This window comes from Zalophus californianus, chromosome 1, assembly GCF_009762305.2.
Source record: "Zalophus californianus isolate mZalCal1 chromosome 1, mZalCal1.pri.v2, whole genome shotgun sequence".
Classification (NCBI taxonomy): Eukaryota; Metazoa; Chordata; class Mammalia; order Carnivora; family Otariidae; genus Zalophus; species Zalophus californianus.
Window position 1 is genome coordinate 391,784 of NC_045595.1, and position 23,983 is coordinate 415,766.

At 63.5% G+C, this 23,983-nt stretch overlaps 2 protein-coding genes across 4 annotated transcripts; one reads left to right on the forward strand and one right to left on the reverse strand.

The window, feature by feature from the left end:
* Window positions 1–3,474: 3,474 nt before the first annotated feature.
* On the forward strand, window positions 3,475–16,231 carry PTBP1 (polypyrimidine tract binding protein 1). Of its 3 annotated transcripts, none has more exons than XM_027584834.1 (15): window positions 3,475–3,603; window positions 6,213–6,243; window positions 9,678–9,753; window positions 10,062–10,234; window positions 10,316–10,462; window positions 10,564–10,734; window positions 10,829–10,939; window positions 11,022–11,196; window positions 11,446–11,523; window positions 12,247–12,395; window positions 13,531–13,564; window positions 14,001–14,093; window positions 14,173–14,389; window positions 14,577–14,654; window positions 14,741–16,231. In XM_027584834.1, exons 1-15 carry the CDS (start codon window positions 3,596–3,598, stop codon window positions 14,871–14,873), a joined length of 1,674 nt encoding a protein of 557 aa, XP_027440635.1. In that variant the 5' UTR covers window positions 3,475–3,595; the 3' UTR covers window positions 14,874–16,231. The 3 variants fall into 3 exon arrangements, with proteins under 3 accessions (XP_027440635.1, XP_027440636.1, XP_027440637.1); XM_027584836.2 differs by lacking the exon at window positions 3,475–3,603 and adding an exon at window positions 4,438–5,621; XM_027584835.1 differs by lacking the exon at window positions 11,446–11,523.
* Window positions 16,232–16,604: 373 nt separating this feature from the next.
* Window positions 16,605–23,312, reverse strand: PLPPR3 (phospholipid phosphatase related 3). The gene is made up of 8 exons (XM_027585469.2): window positions 23,209–23,312; window positions 22,722–22,842; window positions 19,967–20,152; window positions 19,739–19,880; window positions 19,457–19,652; window positions 19,310–19,367; window positions 19,057–19,230; window positions 16,605–18,024 (listed from the first exon to the last, which is right to left on the reverse strand). Exons 2-8 carry the CDS (start codon window positions 22,794–22,796, stop codon window positions 16,639–16,641), a joined length of 2,217 nt encoding a protein of 738 aa, XP_027441270.2. The 5' UTR covers window positions 22,797–22,842; window positions 23,209–23,312; the 3' UTR covers window positions 16,605–16,638.
* Between the last annotated feature and the right edge of the window lie 671 nt (window positions 23,313–23,983).

A 23,983-nucleotide genomic window follows, 5' to 3' on the forward strand; every position in this document is an offset into this window, starting at 1 on the left:
CTAACCAGACTGTTCACCCCTCTGCAGCCCCCCAGCCAAGGTGTAGCGGCCTGGGTCCAGCAGGGTGGGGCCTCGTATAGGCTGGGAGGCTTAGGCGGCTCACTCAACCTCACTGTATTTGGGGAAAGGAAATGAAAGTATTTCCTAGCTGAGGATTAAACAGTTACGACAGGAAAGCGCACAGAGAGGTACGTGGTCAGGCTGTCTGGGGTGGAGACAGCTCCAGCTCAGGGCAGGCCCTGGAGAGAGGGAGGGTTTCTGGGTTTGCGGAGGTGAGTGGCGGCATCTGGGATGGGGAATCCGGGATGAGAAGGCCCTTGAGAGGTGACCATGACAATTCACAGGAAGGACCTTGCAGGGACAGGGGTTCCCCTAGGGGCTGGTGGCTGGGCAGGGCCTGGCGGGGGCGGGGGGGGGGGCGGGGGGGAGAAGCCTGAGGCTCCTACCCTAATTGAAGAGGAGGATGGGCTAGAAGTCTTGGGACTGGGGAGTGTGGCCCCCACCCTAGGGCAGGAGGCATGCTCTGATGTATCATCAGGCCAGAGTAAGCCAGTTTGGTTTTGCCTCCCAGCTCCCTGTGGTCCAGGCCAGGATCCAGGCCACCCAGCTGGGGCAGGGGTGGGGCTCCAGCTTGGAGGGGCTGGGGGCAGCCTGTTTGGTTCCCCCAGCCCCTGCTCGAACTGAAGTCTGCAGAATGGCTCAGAGAAGCTGGGACGCAGATGTGGTGACTTCCCCAAGCCCACTCCCTGGACCCCTTCCCTGCCCCCCACCCAACTGCTTTTATAATCCAGGCATGGATAAACTAATACATGAATAAATATTCTGAAACTATTAACCATTTCCATTTGAAACACGGGAAAGCCTACAAGGCGGCAAGGGAGGACTAGCCTGGTCCTGCCTCTTTTGACAAAGGAGTAAACTGAGGCACTGTACCACCCTCCCCATCTGATCTGAAGAGAGGAATGGGGCCCCAGCAGGTCCCGCTGCCAGGGCCTGGGATGCCGGTCCTCTCCACCCCAGTCTGGCTCCTCCCTCCCTCGCTCCTGCCACAAAGAGGATCCTTTTCAAAATTCGCAAATGAATAAAAGGTGCTCACAGGTCCTCAATCATCCCTAAATCATTAATGAGGGAAGCAGCTGGTGGGCAAGGCTGGGGTGGGAGCAAGAGAAGGCCAGGCCGGCTCCTACTGGAGTCAGGGGCGACCATCTGATCCGTACACGCTGGGGCCTCTAGAGTCGGGAGAACACATCTGTGTTGTATGCCTCCCAGCCTGCGGATCTTCTAACCGTGGGAATCAGCGTGGCTTCTCCTCAGAGCCCCTGGCCTTGTCCCCTTCACCTCAGGGTACCAGCATCTAGCAAGACTCGGGGGCCGGCCTGAGACACAGGGGACCGCATCTCAGCCACAGACACCTCCCTTTGGGGCCTCTTGGCCTCCTTGCCAACATTTTCTACCTAACGCTGCCCTGCATTTGAATTGATGCCGAGGAGCTTCCGTGCATTGTGGAAATGAGAGGTGTTACCCTCAACCATCTCAGAGGGGCACATCAGGAGAGGCTGTTCTTTTCTTTTCCTTTTTTGTTTTTTTTTTTTAAGATTTATTATTCATTTGAGAGCGAGAGAAAACAGGAACAGGAAGAGGGGCAGGCTTCCCGCCGAGCTAGGAGCTCGATGTGGGGCTCCATCCCAGGACCCCACGGTCATGACCTGAGCCGAAGGCAGATGCTTCATCGACTGAGCCACCCAGGTGTTCTGATGAGGGGCCTTGGCAAAGGCCCTGGGACAGGGGCGTGAAAGAGGGAGTAGTGCATTTTAGGGAAGAGTCTCCAAAAGGGTCAGCCACACACAGGAGGCCTGTGTAAATTAGGTCAGGACCAGGCAGGTGGCCAGTGGTGTGGGGCCCGCCCGGCTGCAAGGTGGGCCAGGACCCTGGGAGGGCTGTGATGGGGAGTGGGTTTTAACACCATCCTGATAGTCTACACACTCCGCCGGCGTCAGGGGTGCTCTTCTCCCCCCGGGCTGGGACACTCCCATGTCCCCCTCCCTCTCCGCTGCTCTGGGGGGGCACCGCTGGCACCAGTCCCCCCAGAAGGAAGATGAGCTGCTGGCCCTGGTGGTGCCCAAAGCACAGCTCAAGTGGGAGTCCTGGGGGCTGCAAATCCACGGGAATGTGTCAGAGATTCTCCTAAATCCACCGGAACATTCCTGATTAGCGGTCCTGGGGCTACAGATGGCCTTCAGCGCAAGCAAGCGAGGTCCAGGGCCACAGGACGGGAGGCCTCCGGGGAAATGGGCCGCAGCCCCAGTCTGCCGGAGCTCGGGGGCACGGGCGCCAGGCCCAGCGTGGCCCTGAGGCTGCCGCTGTCCCTGGGACCGGCTGCCCAGAGGAAGCCGGCCTGACAGGCAGGGCGCCTTGGCTTCCACCTAGGGCAACCAAGGTCATTTCTCCCCTATCTCCAGCCTGGTCCCAACTAGAAACCCCTTTCTCAGCACGGACGTGCGGCGAAGGGGCCTCAGGGCCGTGTCCTCCAGTCCCGGCGCATCCACTCGGGGGGCACTGCACCAAGCCCACCCTGCGCACGGCCTCCCAGCTCGGGCCTCTCTGAGCCCGGGCCGCCCCGCTGACCGCCGCTGTCGCCCCAACCCCGTACGACTCTGCCGGGAGATACGTTTAGGACGTTCCCTGGCTGCCGGGACGGAGACGCACCCCTTCCTGGTACCCCAGGACAGCGGCATTCTGCTCTGCGCGCCTGGGGCTCAGGCCCCCGCTGTGGGCAGGGCGGCCGCCCGGCCGCCGTACTCCGCGCACCTCAGTTTCCCCATCCCTGCAGCCAGGGCAGGGGGCTGCGGTCGGGCTTCGCTGCTCTGGGGCGAACAGAGGACCGTCGGGGGCGATCCCTGACCACATCATGCTCTCAATATCAGAGACCAGCAGTGCAGACGGAGCCCTGGCTAGTCCGGGGCGGGTTAAGCGGCCTCCCCCTCCCCGCATGCCAACCTAGGAGTAAGGTCTCGGTTGGAATCAGCCTTTTCAGCCACGTGCCCAAAAGCAAGATGGAGCCCCATAGGTTCCCTGCCCGACTCCAAGATGGCGACGCACCTCCCTCTACCCGCATGCCCGCGGACGGATCCTGCCCGTTTGCAAGATGGCGGCAGCCTGGTGGAAAGCACGCTTCCCGCCGCCTGACTCGCCACGTACCCACTCTCAAGATGGCTTCTCCCGCAAAGCCCCACGCAGGAGAGCAGCTCGCCCACTGGCTCAGGCTCCGTGATATGATCCCGCCTTTTCTCCCCTCCCCCGTCTCCACGGGTCGTTTCCGCTTCGAGCCCTGACGGACGGCCGCCTTCCCCAATGGCCGCCCGCCATTCCTCTTGGCTCCACCCCTCGAGCGGCCTCCTAGCCATTGGGAGGCGCTGGCCGGGGCCCGCGGCGCCCGCCCCGCCCCCTCTCCGTGGCGGGAGCCAATGGGCAGAGCGCGCGGGGGACGTGTTCGGGCGTCTCCGCCATTTTGTGAGTCTATAACTCGGAGCCGTTGGGTCGGTTCCTGCTATTCCGGCGCCTCCACTCCGTCCCCTGCGGGTCTCCTCTGTGTGCAATGGACGGGTGAGTATTGTCTCTCCGCGCGCCCCGACGACTTCCTCGCGCCCCATCTTGGCCCTCGCCGCCGCCCGGGTCTCTTCGGGGCCGCGGCCCGCGCGTCGCTCCGCCCCCGCCCGAGTTCGTGGGCGCCTCCGGGGTCCCTCCCCTCCTCGGGCCTGCGGCGCGGGGGCGGCTGCCGGGGGCGCCAGACGGGCAGCGCCTCCCGGGCTTGGAGGGGATGGGCCGGGCCGAGTCCCGCTCGTTTCCGGCCCCCGCGCGCCTCGTCGCGAACGCACGCGGCGGTCGCGAACGCACGCGGCGGTCGCGCGGCCCTTCCCGCGCCCCGTCCGTGCCCCGCGCGCACGCGCCAGCCCTCGCGCGCCCCGGGCGAGCCTCCCAGCGGCCCGTGTGGCCCTTCCCGCGCCCCGTCGAGCCCCCGCGCTTGCGTGCGCGGCCCTCCGCGCCCCCGTTGGGCTCTGCGCGTGCGCGGTCTTTCCCGCCGCTCGGACTCTGCCCTCGGCCTCCCCCGCCCGCCGCGGGCCCGGGCGCGGCCCGGAGACGCCGCCCTCCTGCCCGGAAGGGCGCGGGCTCTCCTCCGCCCCCGCCGGCCGCCCGGCCCCTCCCCGGCTACCCACAAAGGATGGCCGCGCGCCCGGCCCGGGGACCGGGGAGGGGCCCGCCCCCCCCCCCCCCGCCCCCCCTTTGTTCCCGCCCGCGGGGGGCGCTCCGGGCCGGCCGTTCCCGGAGCGCGAGCTGGCCCGGCGGCGCGTGCGGGGTGCGCTGCGGGGTCGTCGGGGCCGACGTGCCTGGGGGGTGGGGGGGGGCACCTTCGGCTTCGGACGTTCGGCGCTCGGTCCGGGGGAAAGGGTGGAAGCTGCCGAAAGCGACACTCGCGCTGAGCGGGGCTGTGGGCATCCCGCGCGTCCGGGGCCCCTTCTCGTTTCCCCGGGGGGAGGGGCGGGTGCCGATGTCTCGAGAGTTGGAGGGTCCCGCAGGCGGCGCTGCTTATCTTTCCCTGATCTGGAGCCTTGAGCGGGGCCTCCTTCCGCCCCGGGGCTGACCCCCGGGGCGGGGCGGGGCGGCTCGGATGCCTGGAGGGTCACGTGTCCCGGTGCCTCGGGTTTGAAATGATAGGTTTCGGGCTGAATCGAATCCAGGCCTTGACGGAAAGAGCTGCCGCAGGAGGAGCGCGATCTGCTCGTGGCCCGCCTTCCGCGGGGGCCCGGCCGGACCGCCCCGGAGAAGCTCCCCCCGAGCTAGGGAGCTGCGGGTGCGGCGGCCTTGCCCGTGGAAGGCTCGCACGCTCCCCGCAGAAAGGCCGTCTCACGGGAAACGCTTCCTGTGTGTGAGGCCCTCCCGGGGAGTAGGAGGCCGGAGCCGCTCCGGGTTAGCGGCCGCGGAGCTGCGTGCCTTTCATTCTTTTGGGTTTTCTGGGAAGCTTTTTCTTGGCTCGGAGATTTTTAAAAAGTATGTTGATAGCAGGCTGTGGGCTTCCCTCCCCCCCTCCCACTGTCGGGGACGTAAAGGCCCTGCTGTGAAAGAACAGGAACCGGTGAGAAAGGGCAGCTGAGGACTTGGGACCCCAGGACCACGGCAGTGCTTTGGGGCCCCGACGTCCCCGGGTTTGGGTCCTGCAAGCGTGGCTCCCCGATGGCGGGAGGGAAGGAACCTGGAGCTCTGTGAACCAGAGAGGGAAATAGTGCAGGAAGCTGGTCTTTGTCCAGGTCGGGAGTGCAGGTGGTGGTCCCAGGGCCTCCTGCCCTGTCTGAGACGGCCTTCCCTGGCCATCGTGTGACAGCGCGGTGGCTGTGTCCACGGGGCCGCCAGGCCTCAGCACACGGTGACTGAAGCCCCTTTCTGGACCGACGCTCCCTGCGTTGGCGAGGACCTGGTCCTTTTGTAGGTGCCACGCCAGTGCCCTTGGAAGGTGCTCAGCTGAGGCGTGCAGAGCTGTGGGAACCGTTCTCCAGTAGACATGCTTTCTTCCCGCCATCCGTCCAGCCCGCCTGAGGCGGGGAGAAAGTCCAGTCACGCGGAGCCAGGTTGATGAGTAACCTGTGTTAATTTTATCTGATCACTTCAGCTGAGCTCCCCCCGCCTCCCAGGAACCTTCCATCCTTCCAATGTTGAGTCCAGAGCCCTGACCCCAGGGCCTATGAGCCCCCCCTTTCACTGGTCTCCTTGCCTGTTTGAAAATGTTCCCAAAGTGCTTCCACTTTTTGTAAAACAGACCGCAATACTTGAACCTCAATGTCAAGGGTATCTTCTGGGGTTTTTGAAGGGGTGTCTTTGTTTGGGGCGGGTCCGGAGGTGGGGCCTGGGGTCCTGCTGGGAGGGAGGGGAGCAGGAAGACAATGGTGGCTCCTTTTCAAGTTGAGGTTACAGGGACGACGCTCCCTTCCCTGTCTTCAGCGGTCTAGTTAGCAGAGGGCCTCAAGGTTGGGGGGATGTTGTGCCGCCAGAGGCCAAGCTGCTGGCCATGGGGGGACCTCCCAACATTCTGGTGGCAGTGGCTGGGGGCTGTCTTGACCCCTGGGACAGGGACCAGGGGACGGCCTCTCCTGCCCAGCCTTCCCACCTGCTGAGATGGGCAGCATACCTGGCTAACTGTTGTCCTTTTTCTCTCTCCACAGCATTGTCCCAGATATAGCAGTTGGTACAAAGGTAGGCACTTCTGGCTTGACTTCCTCGTTACACTTGCTCAGCCTGAGTTTGCACTGACCGCGTGGGCCCTTCTGCTCGTCTGCAGAGCGCCGGCGCCGCCTCTACCCCCCAGTGCCCCAGCGTTGTCCCATTTGCAGGCCCTTCCCTCTGCCCAGCGGCATCAGACCCACCCCAGGCTGTGCGTTTCGGGCCCTGTGGGCTCACTGGCCCCTCAGGAGCAAGTGCACCTTTGGCCTTAATTTAGGTTCCTCCTCCCTGCCCTGAAATTGAGAGCTGGCAAGAGGCCTGCTTTTACCCACTCACGATTGAAGCAGGCTGTGCCGTGGGGCTGACGGGGACGTCTGCCCACGGAGGTTTTGAGCACCCCTGGTTTGGTGGGGGCCGAGGCAAAATCTGGTTATGCCCCCAGGCAGTTGGTGGGATGGGTGCTGGGGCTGGAGGACACAGCGGGGTTTCTGAGGCAGTTGGGGCTGTTTTTGATGTTGTCACGGTTTGGATAGTTTTTGTTAAGCATCCTGTAACCTTTTTAAACTAAGGGAAAAGGAGAGGTCTGTATCCTTTCTGTGTAGGAGTCACGTTACTTCTGTGTCCGAACCGTAAGAAAGGCAAACGTCGGAGCACAAAGTTGGCGGGGGTGCTCTCTCCCCACAGGAAGTGGGGCCAAGGTGGTTCTGCCCCCAGTTGAGGACCAGGCCTGTGTGTGCCTGGGAATGTGACCTCCAGGGGAATCCTGGGGCTGATTACAAGCACTGTTGGTTAGCTGGTTACCAGCTCTGTGTCCTGGCAGTGGCTGGGAGCCGGGGGGAGTCCCCCCTCCCTGGCCGTGGTTCCTGAGCTCCCTGCAGGTGGCTCAAGTGACCTGAGCAGGCAGCCAGATGGTTTCTGGTCAGTCGGCCATGGTGCCTGGGCTGGGTTTCACTTTTCCCAAGTGGTTTTTTGTCTTCACACGCAGCTTGTCCTGATCTTCCTGCAGATAAAACCTGTTTGTTCGGTGGCAGGAGGGGGAGAGGGACTTTGATTTGGAGCATTTGTAACAATCACAGAAAATGTCTGGATTGCGAGTAACCCTCCCCCTTTCTGTGGGAGCTGGTTCTTCAGTGGCTGTCCTCGGAATGGCCCCCTCTTGGCCATCCTGTTTCCAGGGGACCTTTGTTTCCAGAATCAGACCTGCATGGACAGAAAGCCTGGGGGCACCATCTCCTAATCTGCAGGGCTGAGGCTCCCCGCTAGCACATCCCCCTGAACCTGCACGCGGCCTATGGAGGAGCGGGACTAGCTGTGCAGGAAGGGAGTGCCATCAAGGTTCTTAGATGCCCAGGGAAGAAGAGAAGGTCCCCCCACTGCTGTTGACGGCAGAGCTGCCCTGAGCTGAGCAGCAAGTACACGCTTGAGGGTTCTTTTTCTGTTGATACTAAATGGACTCAGGTACATGCCGGTGGGGCCTCCCCAAGTGCCGGCTAGGAAGAGTGCCTGGCCTGGCCCAGCTGTGCACAGGGTTCTGCCCTGCAAATGTCCGTGGCCCTGCAGGCAGCCACCCCTTGAGTCCCTTGGTGTCCCTGTGCTGTAGGGTGCTCTTGAGCGCCTCAGGCCTGTGTCATGGGAGTGGGAACTGACAAGTGGGCGCATTGTCCTCAGACGTTGGAGGGGGTTGACCACGAAAGCTGCCACCCATCCTAGTCAAAGGCTGGGGCCTGGAAGCCCTTTTTAAGGCTGCATGGCCAACAGATGGGGGATCCTTTGTGAGCCTGTGGGGGCAGGTCAGGGCCCGAGTCCAGACACAAGAAGGGGCTTTGCTGTGGCTCAGGCAGGTGGGATCTGGACGTGCCTCCCCTTGGGGTGTGTCCTAAATGCTCGGGGTCTCGGGTGTGGGCCTTACCTGGAAGCCTTGAAGTCTGCAACTGGTTGGTTTTTAATGTCTAGTTTCATCGTGTCAGACTTTGGCCTGGGACCAAGTCTCACTGTTCATTTCTCTTTCTGAGCCATGGTGCCAACATGTGGGCACTTGCTTCTGCATCAGGGGCAGCCTAGGGCCCGTGGACTCCACAGAGTTGTGGGCTGGGGGGCATCTCTGCAGGTGCTGGCCTATCCTGGGGTTTGGGTCTGGGGACAAGCCCACGTAGCCATCTTAGCCGTGTGGGGCGGCCGTTCCTGGTCCTTATCCCAGAGGGCGGTCGGTAAACCTCTCGGGATTCCCTCGGCTGGTCTCACTGGATGCTGGGCGTGGAGGTTCTGAGGGGTTGTAGGGCACCCCAGCACTGGCTGAGGGGAGGGCTCCTGGGCGTTACTGGATGGCTGTGTGGCTGCTAAGCAGGCGGTTCGGAGGAGGGGCAGAGATAAGGTGTCCTTGAGGAGGCATAAACAGGTGGAAAAGGCAGTTTGAGGGAGAAGGGGTGAGGCTGCTGGAGGGCCAGGTGGGGTGGTCTTTCCTTTTCCTGCCCCAGGCACTGGGGCCTTGAAAGTCTTTCTGGCTCCCAGTTTTGTATCCAGAGATTCCATTTAAGGAGTTATTCCAGGTTCCTTGTGACGGAGGCCAGGACACAGATCTTGGTCCTGGGGTCCGGGCTGCAGAGGGCAGAAGCATGCAGTGGGAGCCGAGTCCTTGTGGCTTGTGGGGTCCCTGGCTGAGGAGTGCTTGCGTCTGGTGTGGCCCCTCACCTTGTAGAGAGTGGTTCTGTCCTCAGGCCTCAGCTAGTGGTAGGGATGGCTGCCTCTTTCTAGGCCCCGGGTCCATCTGATGTAGTTCTGGGGAGTCGTCCTGATCACGCGGAGACCAGTGAGTGAACAGGTGGTTTGTGGAGAGAGAGCAGCAGGCCACAAGTCACAGGGAGCCATGCACAAACGGGCTTATTCGGGCCCTTTAGGGGCTCACTCAGGGGCCCCCGCCCCTCAGTGGACAGCACCGCCCGTGTGGAGAGGTAGTATTTCTGTCTGTCTGAAAGCCACAAGGGCCAGGCTCAGGTTCCCTCAGACGCCTGGAAAATAGGGCAGGCTCCTGTGGCTGAACGAGTGGCTGCAGCATGACAAGGGGGCTTTGTTCCCCGGGCCTGCCAGTGGCCCTGTGGTCGTCGAAGACGGTCCCCTAGTGTTGACATGGGCAGGGCTGCAGCTGAGCTCTCTAGGACAGAATGGGGCTGGGCTCAGCTCCTTGTGGCTGTTGGCATGAGGCCCTGTCCGCGACAACACGGGAACGGTCCTGCGGAACGTGGAATGGAAGTGACACGGGCAAAGCCCCTGTAGGTGGCAGGTCCCCCACCCCCACCCTTGGGAAAGGAGCAGTGTTTTGGGATTAGGACCATGGGGCCGTGGTGAGTGAGGAATGGTCAGTTTGGGGAGTGGTTTTTTCTTCAAGGCCACGTTGCTGCGGGGAGGTGGGCCCGGGGTCGCGGGGGCGTCCAGTGTCCTGCCCTGCTCCACACACCCTCTCTCTCTTCCAGCGGGGATCCGACGAGCTTTTCTCTGCCTGCGTCACTAACGGACCCTTTATCATGAGCGGCAGCTCGGCCTCTGCAGGTAACTTACCCCTGAGCACCGTCCCCAGTTCCCTGGCTGGGGGGTTCCTCCTGTATGTTTGCGTGTGCTCTGCTGCTTTGGAGGACGTTTGGGGTGATTCGGTCCTGGCCATTGTGACCCGGAGTCCAGTCCATTCTCACCTGACTTCCCTGTGGACAGACAGGCGGGCGGACACCAGGCTTGGGGGCCTGCCTTGTCCTCGTGGTGGCCTCCCAGAGTCAGGAAGGAAGCTGGTTCTGGGGAGGGGCGGCTGGTTTTATGGGAGCCCGGACAGTGCTCTACACCCTACAAACCACTCCTCTTTTCAGCAAATGGGAACGACAGCAAAAAGTTTAAGGGTGACAACAGAAGTGCAGGCGTGCCCTCCAGAGTGATCCACATCCGGAAGCTCCCTGGTGACGTCACCGAGGGCGAGGTCATTTCCCTGGGGCTGCCCTTTGGGAAGGTCACCAATCTCCTGATGCTGAAAGGGAAAAATCAGGTACGTACCTCAGCCATGTGAGCGCCCTTTCCTGGGAGGGCCCTGGGGGTGTGGTCCCGGCTCATGCCTCTGTCCTGCTAGGCCTTCATCGAGATGAACACAGAGGAGGCCGCCAACACCATGGTGAACTATTACACTTCCGTCACACCCGTGCTGCGAGGCCAGCCCATCTACATCCAGTTTTCCAACCACAAGGAGCTCAAGACAGACAGCTCGCCAAACCAGGCAGTGCGTGCGGGGGGCTGGGGGCCGGGGGCCGGGGGTAGAGTCGGTGAGGACAGAGCTTGTGGCGCGGGACTCAGGCCCTAACTCCCCCTCTGCCCCCACAGCGGGCCCAGGCAGCGCTGCAGGCGGTGAACTCTGTGCAGTCAGGAAACCTGGCCCTGGCCGCCTCGGCTGCCGCGGTGGATGCTGGGATGGCCATGGCCGGCCAGAGCCCAGTGCTGCGGATCATCGTGGAGAACCTTTTCTACCCAGTGACTTTGGATGTGCTCCACCAGGTGAGATGACTAGGGGCGTATGTGCAGCTGCCTCAGGTCCTGGTCCAGATCATGGGGGTCACTGGGCAGAGGTTGACCACTCTTTCTCTCGCAGATCTTCTCCAAATTCGGCACAGTTCTGAAAATCATCACTTTCACCAAGAATAACCAGTTCCAGGCGCTGCTGCAGTATGCTGACCCCGTGAGCGCCCAGCATGCCAAGCTGGTGAGTGGGCCCCTGGGATGCCCGGCTGGCCAGCGCACAGCCCCCAGCTGCTCAGGACCCTCTTCTCGCCCTCTCCCCACAGTCACTGGACGGGCAGAACATCTACAACGCCTGTTGCACGCTGCGTATCGACTTCTCCAAGCTTACCAGCCTCAACGTCAAGTACAACAACGACAAGAGTCGGGACTACACGCGCCCTGATCTGCCCTCCGGCGACAGCCAGCCCTCGCTGGACCAGACCATGGCTGCTGCCTTCGGTGAGACGCCCGGCTCGGTGCCCGGGACTACCGCATGCCATGGGAGGCGAGGATGTGTAGCTCAGTCTCAGTGCCCCAGGCGCCCCGTGACGCTGACTCTGCCCGGGGAGGTTGGTGCGTGTTGCTCCTTACATGGCCAGCATAGCACACGGCCCAGACCGCCCACTGGGTGTGGGGTTGCAGACACACACAGCCCTCGCTCGCGGCGGAGGTGGTGGGTGCGATGATTAGTGTTTCATTTGTTTCTAGGTGCACCTGGTATAATGTCAGCCTCTCCGTATGCAGGAGCTGGTTTCCCTCCCACCTTTGCAATTCCTCAAGCTGCAGGTACTCAAACACTTGACCTTGGTCCCCACCGTCGATTGTGCATGCCCACACACCTTTCCAGTAGCTCTGCTTCCACGGGCAGCTGACGTGGGCTCAGTCTCGGGGGGAGCCCGCCTTCCTGGGTGCGGGTCTCTGGGTTCCCCGAGGAGCCTGGACAGGGCAGTCGTAGGACAGGGTCATGCAGAGAATCCGCTAACCCCCCAGTCTCTGGTCTGGTTCCCTTAAAGCACCTCCCGGGCGAGGACGAGCGCGCACGGTGGTTGGAGGGATGTGTCCCTAGTAGATGAATTTAAGTGGCCTGGTAAGCAGAGTGGCATGAGCCGAGTGGGCACACCTGAGCGCCCCCCCCCCCCGGGGGGGGGGCTGGCCTGCCCTTGTGACAGGCACAGGCCTGCTGCGTCCCGCCCGGTTGTCGTCTGCATGGTGATGGGCGCCTGCATGCACGCACGGCCGAGGCCCGCCTGGGGCTCGATTCTGCATCCACTGAGCGGAGCTTTTGTACTGTTTGGCGCATGTAGACGGGTCCAAACCCAGCGCGACCTGTGCCCCGAGGAGAGGAAGGAGGAGCCGGCAAGGCTGCATGGTGGGCACCGGCCGAGAGTGGCCACGGGCACCTCCTGCGTGCTTCCGTTGTTGCATGAGGACAGGCAGGACCTGTGCTCGCCTCTTGGCAGACAACGTTGGGCGCTACCGCTCACCTCCTGACCGCCTTTCCCTCTCCAGGCCTCTCGGTTCCTAACGTGCACGGGGCCCTGGCGCCTCTGGCCATCCCGTCGGCGGCGGCGGCGGCGGCGGCAGCAGGCCGGATCGCCATCCCAGGCCTGGCAGGGGCAGGAAATTCTGTCCTGTTGGTCAGCAACCTCAACCCCGAGGTACGTGCCTCTTCCTTCCAGGCTGTTGGTCCCGGAAGCACAAGCGGGGGAGTCACACTCTGGGGTCTTAGTGCAAATGGCAGCAGGCTGAGCCCCTGTCAGCCTCAGGCGCCGGGGGTCCCTCGGGGGTCTCACCCCGGGTCACGCTCACTGCCTCCTTCCTCAGTGCACAGAGTTCTCTTGTTCTCTTTTACGCCTTGGTTTACGTTTCTAATTCCGTAAGATGCAGAGTTGAAATGTGTTTTGATACGTGAAAGCAGGCCTTAAAATTTGCAGCCAAACAAGGCACGGTCTGAAGAGGCCCGCCAGACACCTCTGTCAAGCGGTGCCGGCCTGCAGCCGTGGTCCCGGGGATGGCGAAGCTGTGCCCATCCCCGTGGCTGCGTTTGGCTCAGAGAGCTCGGGTGAGCTGACCAGGGCTCGCGGGCTTTAACTCTTGAAAGATGGGACCGGCTTTAATGAGCGTTTCAGACTGTTCTGTCGTCTGTCTGCCCCTCCTGTGACTTCCTGGCCTGAGGCGGCCGCGGCCAGGGGCGCGTCTGGGCCCCACACGAGCGAAGCCCTCCACTAACAGACTCGCTCCGCCTTGTGCTTGTGTGAGCCTGGTGCAGAGGCCCACCTGCCGCGGCGAGCAGGAGGCGGCGGCCCCCGGAGCCGCCGGGCGGGCCGCGCGTGCTCTTGCCCGCTAGGGGAAGGGCGCTCTCCTGCCTGTTCCGCGAGGTGAACCTGTGACTTGTAATGTGTGTAGATCTTGACTGATGGAGCGCTCGTATTTCTTATGTATTTACTGACCTATGTTTTTTTGCTACTTTTTTTCTTTTCTCCCCTTCCCCTTTCCCAATTTTTTTTCTTGCCCTGATCCGGAATTTCTTTGCCAACTGACTGCACGGTACTTCTGCTTCCTGTTGTTGCTTGAAACCAAACAAAACCATAAATAAATAAAAAAACAAAATTCCCCCTCAAACCCTGCTCTCCGGAAACCAACCTGCCCTTGAATATTAACATCCTGACAACTTCATCATCCATCAACCTGCACGCCTGTGGGGCTGCCTCCTCGTGGTGGACGATTGGCAACTCGCCCCCTGACCTCTCCCTTTCCCTGTCCCTCGCTGCCTTGCTCTGCTGTCCTCTAAAGAGAGTCACACCCCAAAGCCTCTTTATTCTTTTCGGTATGTTATCATTCACACTTTTATTACCTTGTTTTCATTTAATGGAGGTTATTTTTGACGCCCTAAGATGTACTATGAGTTTGCAGTTGGGCATTCTGCCTCGTTACGTGGCTTGCCTTCGGTTTGCGTATTTATTCTGATTCCGTAGACGCATGGTTTATTGCCCTGCATGCTTTTCGAAGAGTTAAAACGTGTTGGTAGCATGCTAAAGTGATGGTTCTTGGCAATTGACCTTTCCTGGATTTTATGACTTCTCTGCTGAAGGTAGTCTTCCTGGTAACATTCCCTGTGACTAGATGCAGGTGCCCAGAGGCAGAATAAGCAAACCTTCGGGAAGAGCCAGCCCTGTGCGGGGTGTGCGGGGCGTGGGGGCTGGCGGGGGAGGCGGCAGCAGGGCCCCAGGCGGCTCAGTGCCCCTGTCCCTGCGCTCTTGAAGGCGTGTACGGCGATGTGCAGCGGGTGAAGATCTTGTTCAATAAGAAGGAGAACGCCCTGGTGCAGATGGCAGACGGGAGCCAGGCGCAGCTGGGTAAGGCCCGTGGGGCGGGTGGGGGCCCCTGGGGCTGGTGCCTGTGGCGCCTTGGGTCACACGCGTCCTGCCTCCCCAGCCATGAGCCACCTCAACGGGCACAAGCTGCATGGGAAGCCGGTGCGCATCACGCTGTCTAAGCACCAGAATGTGCAGCTGCCCCGCGAGGGCCAGGAGGACCAGGGTCTCACCAAGGACTATGGCAACTCCCCCCTGCACCGCTTCAAGAAGCCCGGCTCCAAGAACTTCCAGAACATCTTCCCGCCCTCGGCCACTCTGCACCTCTCCAACATCCCGTAGGTGCTGGGCTCCCTCAGGGAGGGGAGGGGAGGGGAGGGGTCCTGTTGGAGTCAAGGGGCAGCTGAGGGAGAGGAAGAACCTGGCGCCTGCAGGGCTGTGCCGTGCGGCCACGCCCCCCACCCTACCCCCGGCCCTCCCTGAGAAGCAGCAACATTCAACCCCCTTCTCCCCTTATGCCCACAGGCCCTCCGTGTCCGAGGACGACCTGAAGATCCTCTTCTCCAGTAACGGCGGGATCGTCAAGGGGTTCAAGTTCTTCCAGTGAGTGCCCTGACCCGCACGCCCGGGCCCAGCCCCCCAGGCCCAACCCCCAGGCCCACCCTCACTCCCCTGCCCCTGTCCCCCAGGAAGGACCGCAAGATGGCGCTGATCCAGATGGGCTCAGTGGAGGAGGCCATCCAGGCGCTCATCGACCTGCACAACCACGACCTGGGCGAGAACCACCACCTGCGGGTCTCCTTCTCCAAGTCCACCATCTAGGGCCACCGTGGACCAGCCTGCCGGCGCCCGGCCACAACTTCCATCATTCCAGAGAAAAGCCACTTTAAAAAGCAGCTGAAGTGACCTTAAAAGACCAGAGATTTTATTTTTTTAAAAGAGAAATCAGTTTACCTGTTTTTAAAAAAATTAAATCCGATTCACCTTGCTCACCCTGGGGAGATGGGGTGCCGGCCTCAGGCTCTTGGTGACGAGTGGACAGTGTGCCCCACTCCCTCCCCAGCCCCCCAAGCCCGTGCCTTCTGCAGCCTCTGTGGGGTGGGCGCTTCCAAACCTCGACTCGGCTTTCTTGTGCCTTAAAACCCGCTGCTCTGGCAGGGCCCTCTCGCGGTAGCAGACGCGTGGGTGGGGGGCTGGGGGCTGGTGGTGGGCCTCCTGCGTGGGATCATGTGCCTGGTGCAGCGGGGGGCTGCGAGCTGCAGGGTCCAGCCGGCACCCCCAATCCGTTTAATCAAGTGTGTGATTCGCCCCAGTCCCAGGGACCCCGACCCGGGGCAAGACCCCGAGGGCACCGTCCCTGTCCTCCTTCAGCTCCGAGCTCTGTGTCCACCGTAACCTCTGTATGACGCTTTGATGCAGTTGCAGACACCTGTGCCTAGCAATATTTCCAGTTGACCAAATATTCTAATCTTTTTTCATTTATATGCAAAAGACATAGTTTTAAGTAACTTTTTATATAGCGAGATAAAAATGGTATGAGTGTAATCTCCATTTCCTCCCTGTGGTATGACCTCGCATACTGTACTTTTCTATTTTATTCCTTGTAATGAAGTCGCAGGGCAGGATCTAGTTTCCAGGGCGGGCCGGCTGGGGGCCGGCAGGGGAGCCTGGTCCTTCCCGAGGACTCCTCCAGATGCCTTACTCACACCTAACCTGTCCTCCCCTCTGGGGGGACGACCGCTCTTAAAACTTTCAGGGTTTCCGCTCTCCTGCAGATTTTGGACCAAAGTTTTGTTTTTTTGTCTGCCTCTAACGCTGGGGCCCCGGAAAGTGGGACAGCGGCCCCCGAGTCTTAACTGTCTCCCGCACATGGTCCTGCACTCAGGGTCCAAGGGGCTCCCCTGTGAGCAGACCCCGTGCTGGCCAGCCCCTCCCTTGGGCCTGGACCCTCGAGTTTCCGTGTTGGGGTGGAACAAGGGTGTAAATATTTATAATTTTTTTATACCTGTTGTAAAACGAGGGGCAGCAAACATGGTTTTTTATAAAGGTGACACAGATGTATATTTTGGTAACCCGCAGTTACAGGCTCAGTATTGTGACGGGGACGGGGCACATTCCACTGCCCGCCCTACAGCTTGTAATGCAGAGAGAACCGAATTAAAGCGATTTTACAACTCCTACCTTTTCTGTAGGCTCTTTCTTCCTGCTCACATTGTAGAGGCCCCTGGCCAGTCTGCTGGACTTTGGAATAAATGTCTCTGCACCCTGCACTGATCTCCTCTTTATTCCGCCTGTTTGTCTCCACTGCTGTTTCCTCCTCCGTGTGAATTACCTTTTTGTCTCCCTCGCTTGTGACGGGGGCGGGTGGGCTCAGGGGAGCCAGGAATGTGGGCCTCGGCCCCCCGAGTGTGGGATGCTCCCCATCGCACCCCTGCCAGGCAGTGGGACCATCCTCAGACCAGTGACTCATAGGACTCCAGCCGGTATCAACCTTTTATTGTACGATCGTGAAGTTCCCCCCCCTGCTCCCGCCCCCTCCCACCCAATGGCCTCCACCTGCACCCCCATGCGGCCTCCCAGTCCCCCATCAGTCCTTGAACCTCCGGGCCGCCTGCATCTTGCGGTAGTAGGCCTCGGCCTCGGCCTCGCCTGCGGCCTCGCGCTCGCCCAGCACCAGGCCGCTGGCTTTGCGCCTCAGCGTGGACTCGCGGCTGGCCGGCCCCAGCGCGCCATCAGTCACGCTCAGCGGGGGCAGCCCCTCGCCGGTGGCCAGGTTGACCGTGGCCACGGCCCCGAACCGCGGCTCCTCTTGGTCCACGTCGCTGATGGACGAGCCGGGGGACACACCTGGCGGCTTGGGCCCCCCGCGGAGGCCGCGGGCCAGGTCCCCCAGCTCGTAGCCGCCCTCGCCCTCCAGGCCCTTGGCCGCGCCGCCGGCCGTCTTCCACTCCCAGGGCCCGTTACCCGCGGACAGGTGGACCACGGGATGGTGGGGCGCGTGCGCGTCGATGGTGACGATGCTGGCCGAGTCGCGGTCCGACGGCGAGCGGTACTGCGAGGAATCGGAGCTGGCGCTGGAGGACGAGGCGGTCTCCGCCACCTTGGGGCCAGGCCCGCCCGGCGCCTTGGACATGGCGATCACCTGCAGCAGCCGCGGGGGGTTGGCCACGCGGGGTTGTGCGGAGGCGGCTGCTGCTGCCGCCGCCGCCGCCGCCGCCCCGCTCTTCTCTGCCATCATGAGCCACTTGGCCCGCACAGCCGCACTGCTTTTGGGAGACAGGCCTGCGGCCGCCTGCGCCCCCTCCTCAGGGATGTGCACCAGCGGCTGGGGCCCGGCTCGCGGCGGGAGAATGACCCGAGGCCCCAGCCCCGGCCGGGCCTGGACCGTGGGGTAGAGTGAGGGTGGGGCTGGACCCCCTTCCTCGCCCTCCTCCTCCTCCTCTTCCTCCTCCTCCTCCTCCTCCTCCTCCTCTTCCTCCTCCTCCGCCATGGGCTCCGCAGGTGCCCGCAGGTGCCCGGGGCTGGCCTCGTCAGGCAGCCCCAGGCCACGGCCCTCCAGCGACTTCTGCTTCCACTCGCTGATGAGCTGCTTGGAGCGGGAGGCATCGAGGGGCACGTGGATGGTCATGTGGCGGCGAGCGGGGTCATCCAGGGAGGGCGTGCTGACGCGGGGCAGCGTGTGGCTGAAAGTGACCATGTTCTCCTTGCCCATGGGGCTGCGCGGGGCCAGCAAGTCCACGTCCACACTGGCCCGCTTCAGGCTGCCCAGTGAGGTCTTCTCTCTGGCTACGGGCCGGGGCACACCTTCCAGCCGCCCCGGCGGGCCCAGCTCGTCAGTGCTCACGGACTTGTTCTGCTGGTACACGGAGTCGTGGCCCCGCTGGGTCAGAGCCCGAAGCGCATCCTTGGCAGGGGCCAGCGCCGTCGGCTTCTCTGCAGTCGGGGCCTGGAAGTTGCCCACAGCGTGGCAGGCCTGGGGGTGAGGCAAGGGCTGGAGACCAGGGTTCTCACCATGCAACAGACCTGCCAAGGCGGTCCGAGGGGGCGAGCCTGGCCCTCGGTGCAGAATCAGAGGACGGAGTCCCACTCTTTTCCCAATGGGGCAAGCTCTGGTCAGGCCACTCAGGCTCTAACCGTTTGGCAAGTCTGAGCCCATGAGATTCTGACTCCAGCATTCCAAGGGAGGAGACTCACCGGGGTCCCCCCAGGGTAGGGCCGGCCTCCGCCCTCGGACCTCCCCCTCGGGGCTGGTCTCCGCCCTCAGACTGCCCTCCCTCCACCTCGGACCTCCCCCTGGGGGCCGGCCTCCACCCTCGGACCTCCCCCTCGGGGCTGGTCTCCGCCCTCAGACTGCCCTCCCTCCACCTCGGGCCTCCCCCTGGGGGCCAGCCTCCGCCCTCAGACCTCCCCCTCGGGGCTGGCCTCTGCCCTCAGACCTCCCTCAACCTTGGAGCTCCCCCTGGGGCCGGCCTCTGCCCTCGGACCTCCCCCTCGGGGCTGGTCTCCGCCCTCAGACTGCCCTCCCTCCACCTCGGGCCTCCCCCTGGGGGCCAGCCTCCGCCCTCAGACCTCCCCCTCGGGGCTGGCCTCCGCCCTCAGACTGCCCTCCCTCCACCTCGGACCTCCCCCTGGGGGCCAGCCTCTGCCCTCAGACCTCCCCCTCGGGGCTGGCCTCTGCCCTCAGACCTCCCTCAACCTTGGAGCTCCCCCTGGGGCCGGCCTCTGCCCTCGGACCTCCCCCTGGGGGTTGGCCTCCACCCTTAGACCTCCCCCGGGGGGGGTCAGCCTCCACCCTCGGACCGACCCCTGGGGGCCGGCCTCCACCCTCGGACCTCCCCCTCAGGGCTGGTCTCCGCCCTCAGACTGCTCTCCCTCCACCTCGGACCTCCCCCTGGGGGCCAGCCTCCGCCCTCGGACCTCCCCCTCGGGGCTGGTCTCTGCCCTCAGACTGCCCTCCCTCCACCTCGGACCTCCCACCTGGGGCCGGCCTCCCCCGACCCCTCACCAGGTAGGCGGCGATGCCAGCCCCGATGAGGAAGCCCGCATAGACGTCCACCGGGTGGCTGCGGTACTGTGTGATCTGGGTGAGGCCGCAGACGCCCGCCGCGATGGCGAAGGCGAACACCAGCATGGGCTTGAGCAGCTTGGTGGTGTCCGAGATGACCGAGTTGAAGTACATCTGGGGACAGGGCGGGGCGGGTCAGAGCGTGGTTCCCCGCCGGCGTCCGGGCTCGGGCTCGGGGTGGGCCAGGACTCACCGACACGTAGACCGCAGCGAAGGCGGACAGCGTGGCGTGCTGTGACGGGAAGGTCTTCCTGTAAGACGTGGCAGGTGAGCGGGTGGGCTCCACCCCCCTCGGGGCCTCCGACGCCCGCCCTGCACGGCTGGGTGGGGGCCAGCTCACCGTGCAGACAGGATGGCGTGGGTATCGTGGCCGGAGCAGATGTCCTGGGTGATGTAGGGGTTGGCCTCGCACGACGTGCCCAGCAGCGTGTAGTTGGGCTTGCAGACCGTCAGGAAGAAGGGCGCATGGTAGCCGGTGGCCAGCTGGATGACGTCGGTCACCAGGGCGGTGGCGCACAGGCCGAACACGTGGACGCCTGCGGGGCAGCGGGGTCAGGGCTGGGGAGGGGAGTCGGGCGCGTGCACACGGAGGGCGTGGGGGGGTGCCCTCTGGCGAACTCACCCACAAACCGCACCGTGCGCCGCAGGAAGGAGTTAAAGCTGCAGCCCCCCGCGTTGATGCTGCCCTCGGCCCCGCCTGGGCCCCCGCCGCGGCCCCACAGCCGGGACTGCAGACAGTACAGCATGCCCTCGCCGACCATGATCTGCCCGACAGGGAGGCGTTCAGCCAGGCTCCCGGCCAGGGGGGTGCCCACAGGCCAGCCCAGGCCCCCCGGCACCCAGGACTCACCGAGGCCGCAGGGGCCGCAAAGGCCAGGCTGAGCAGCATGAGCAGCGGAATGAGCTCCTCGTTGGTCTCCACGTAGGGCATGGAGAGCGTGCGGTCATAGCACTGGAAACCCACCTTGGCCGGCTTGAAGAGATCGGTCAGCTCCAGGAAGTAGAGGGACACGACGGAGGACGCCACTATGGGAAGCTGCAGGAGGGCAGCGGCCAGGGTCACCCCGCCCTTGCTCACCGAGCCTGCCGTCCACCACCCATGCTGCGGCCTGGCCGCCCGGGCGCCATCCTTCCCTCACTCGGGCCTGGAGCAGCCAGAGCTCAGACTTGAGTGGGACCTCCTGCCGGTCGTGGACTCTCCCAGCGTCCTACACCTTCCCTTCTGTGCCACGGAACATCCACAGGGGCCAGGCTGGGGCTGGCACCATGGGGACCAGAGTAGGCAGGCGCCTGGGGGGCTGGCTGCCTCAGGAAGCCCCCCTCTGCAGTTCATGCACGGGGCCCCAGACGCAGATGAAGCCCACGAGCCACGAGAGGCCTCCCTCTTCACTCCTGCCTTGAACGGCACTTTAAGGGGGGGCCTCGGCCCTCCCTCCTGCCCTGACCGGGGGTCCCCAGAGGGGAAAAATGCCAAAGGTGGGCTTGTAGAAGCTGGGCTCTAGTCCAAGAGGCGCTTATTGAGGGCTTGCTGCATGCAGGAATGAGGCCCAAGGCAGTGGAGTGAAGGGGTTCCCAGCCCTCTGCTGGACTCGAATCCTGGCTCCACCACTCCCCTGTGCCTCAGTTTCCTCAGCTGAAGACAGGAATGAGAGTCACCACGTCCCAGGGCTTCAAAGTAGGACTGGATGAATAAGTATACAGAAGGTGCCTACGCAGTGCCCAGCACATGCAGAGCCTTTAGTGGTTACTAGCTCCAGTTATTCCCTTCTCCGTGACCATGAGCACAAGCGGGCTGTGGGGCGGCCTGACCACGTCAGGCCGTGGACAGGGTTTTCGGCGGGGCCTGGGCAAGAGGGTCCTTGGAAGTGTCCTTCTCTGCTGAGGCCCTCATGGCTTTCCAAGCTTCCAGGCTGCAACGCCTGCCTGACTCCCCACTCCTGCCCTCTGCCCCCACCTCCTCCCAGCCGGAAACACCTGCTGGCGGGGGCCCACTCTGGAGCCCACCACCCCCAGAGGGTCTCTCTGTGCCACCCACTTCTCCTTGCATCTGGAGACCCTTACCCAGAAACCAAGGAGCATATCAGGCAGGCCCCCAGGAAAATGACCCACGATCATGATGTCCTGCCCACATACTTAATGTGTGTGTGTAAACACATTTATGTTAAGACTCACAATAAGAGAAAAGCAAACTAGAGCAGACACACAACCTTGCACCCATCGGACTAGCTCCAGAGCTCTGCTAGCACACGGTGCTGGTGCCAGGCAGTAAATGGGCATGGGTGCCCCGTAAAAGTCTGGCCTCCACAGGGGGCAATTTGGGGTCTGTCCCCAGGGATGTGATCTGCAGATAAGCTCAGGCTTGGCAGACCAAAGGGCTTTCCCTACAGGAACATCCGCGACAACCCCTGAATATGCAGCTACCTGGGGTGGTGACTCGGAGCTGGGGTACTACACGGCCCTGCAAAGGGGTGGGTCAGAGGGAAGCTGAGAGCTCCCCTGGGAAAAAGCCAAGAGCAGAAACTTGTCTATAAAGGTGTTGGGGGTCCTGGGATCGAGCCCCGCATCGGGCTCCCTGCTCGGCGGGAAGCCTGCTTCTCCTTCTCTCTCCCCCTGCTTGTGTTCCCTCTCTCGCTGTGTGTCTCTCTGTCAAATGAATAATAAATAAAATCTTTAAAAAAAAAAAAGAAGGTGTTGGGGAAGGGCTGCACGTCTGACAGATGTGAGTGGGTGTGTGGAACGCTTTCTGGAGGGTGCAGGTGAGAGCAGGGGTGAGGAGGACCGCAGGGAGGGAGCGGGTCTGCAGGGACCCTGAGAACATACAACCTATTAGGATGGGGATTTGAATGCAAATCTGAAAACAATCAGATTTTTGGCTCCTAGTGGAGGGACCCACTGGCCTGGGGGTGAGCCACTGGCTCTGGGACCCTGTACGTGGGGGGGCGCGATTTGCTCAGGAAGGGGGACCCCCGCTCATCCACCTACACCCTGCCTGGACCCCTCCGTGGAGTGGGGTTTTTGTGGCAGGTGCAGCGGGGGAGACTGTGGCCACAGGACGTGTCCAAGGATGGATAACTATCACCCTGTGCCATCATCAGCACTGAGCATGTGTCAGGTGACTGCCTTTAAAGTCTATTCTTTTAAACATTCATAAAGCCCTCACTGTGTGCCAGGCCTGTTCTCAGAGGCTTATGGGACTCGCCCCAGCCTCCTCCATTAGCAGAGGAGGGATCTGAACTTAGACCCTGATGCTTCATAGCCCACGTGCTGGAGGAAGACCCTGCATCCCAAACCTCTCCCGGCCCCAGCGCCTTGCTCCAGCCCCTCCAGGTGACCTGTACCGCAGTGTGAATGTCCCAATTCCCAGAATTTGCCCCGTCTGTTTCCTTGGCCCAGAACGCCCTTCTGTGCCTCTCGAACTCCTACTCACCCTGCACAGCCCGATTCCTCTGACCCCCACACCCAGGCGCCCTGGCTGTGCCCCTACCTGCGGCCGACCGGAGCTGTGCCCACCCCTGTCCAGCGTAGAGGTCCCCGAGGGCGCGTGGGACAGAGGCCTTTGCCCCGCCCCCACCGGTGCGACGCCCCCGCCCCCCCCCCCCACTCACCTCCACGAAGTAGAAGCAGGGAAGAAGCGTCATGCTGTCCTTTGGGGTTTTATTCTTCTCCTTGGTCGCTATCATGGTGCCGCGGGCTCCACAGGCCGTGGTTGGAGGGGACAAAGACGCGCTGGAGGAGGGGAGGCGCAGTCTGAGCCCTGGGGGGACCCGGTGCCCAGCGCCTGCGGGGGAGGGGAGGGCAAAGATATGCCAGAACCGCCCGGGGAAACTGAGGCTGGGGGGAGAGGGGTGTCCCCGCGGCCTCCCCCCGCGCACTGCGGCCCTGCCAAACAATCCAGCTGCCGGGCACCCCCACACACCCCAGATGGGGGGTCGGGAGGGGCCCAGTAGAGGGCGGGGCCGGCCTGATTTAGGAGTCCCCGGGCCGGGGCCGCTCCCCGCCTCAGGGCGGGGGCCCCCGGGAGGGGGCGGAAAGGAGGGTCCCGGCGGCGGGAAAAGGGGTGCGGCCCGGGCCCTCCGCCCGCAGGCCCCTCACCTGGCGCGCGGGCGCTCGGAGGGCGGAGCCGGCGGCCGCGCCGGGCGGGGGCTGCGGCGCGGCGAGCACAAAGCGCGGCCCTTCCCCCGCCGGGGCGGAGGGGAACGGCGAACGGGAGGGCGGGGAGGGGAGGGGAGGGGAGGGGAGGGGAGGGGCCCCCGCCCGGCCCGAGACCCCGCGCCCGCGACGGCCTACGTGCGGCGCGAGGGGCGGGGGCTCTTTGTCTCGGCGCGTCGGGGGCGCCGCGCGCGTCCGTCGCCGGGCTGCTTCCCGGGGCGTGCGCTGAGTGCGCGCCGGGCTCCCGCCTCCTCCGTCTGGGGGCCTCGGGGGGTCTCTGGGGTCTCGGGTCCCCGTAGTGGCGGGCTGGGGCCGGGGTCGGCGCTCCCCTCCCCTCCCGGGCCCCTCGCGTCGGCCTCGGGAGCCCCATCGACGCTGGGCGCGGGGCGGGGTCTCTGGGTCCCTGGGTCCCTGGCTATCCCTGTGTCTCCCCCGGGCTCCCCTTGTCTCTGCCCGCCCCACGCCCGGTCTCTGTCCCCCTCCCTGGGGCCCGCCGCTGGGCGGCGCACGTTTCCATGGCGAGGGCCCCGAGCGCCGGCGCTGTCTGGAGACAAAAGAGGCTGGGGGGGCTTGCCCTGGCTCCCTACCGTGCCCCCTCCCGCCCCGTGCGCCCACCCGAGGTCTGCCCTCGGCTCCACGGATCTGCAGGCCCCTCGCCAGGCTCCCAGCGGGCCGGGCGCACGGCAGGATGCCCCGGGATGCGGGGGCGGCGGGTATG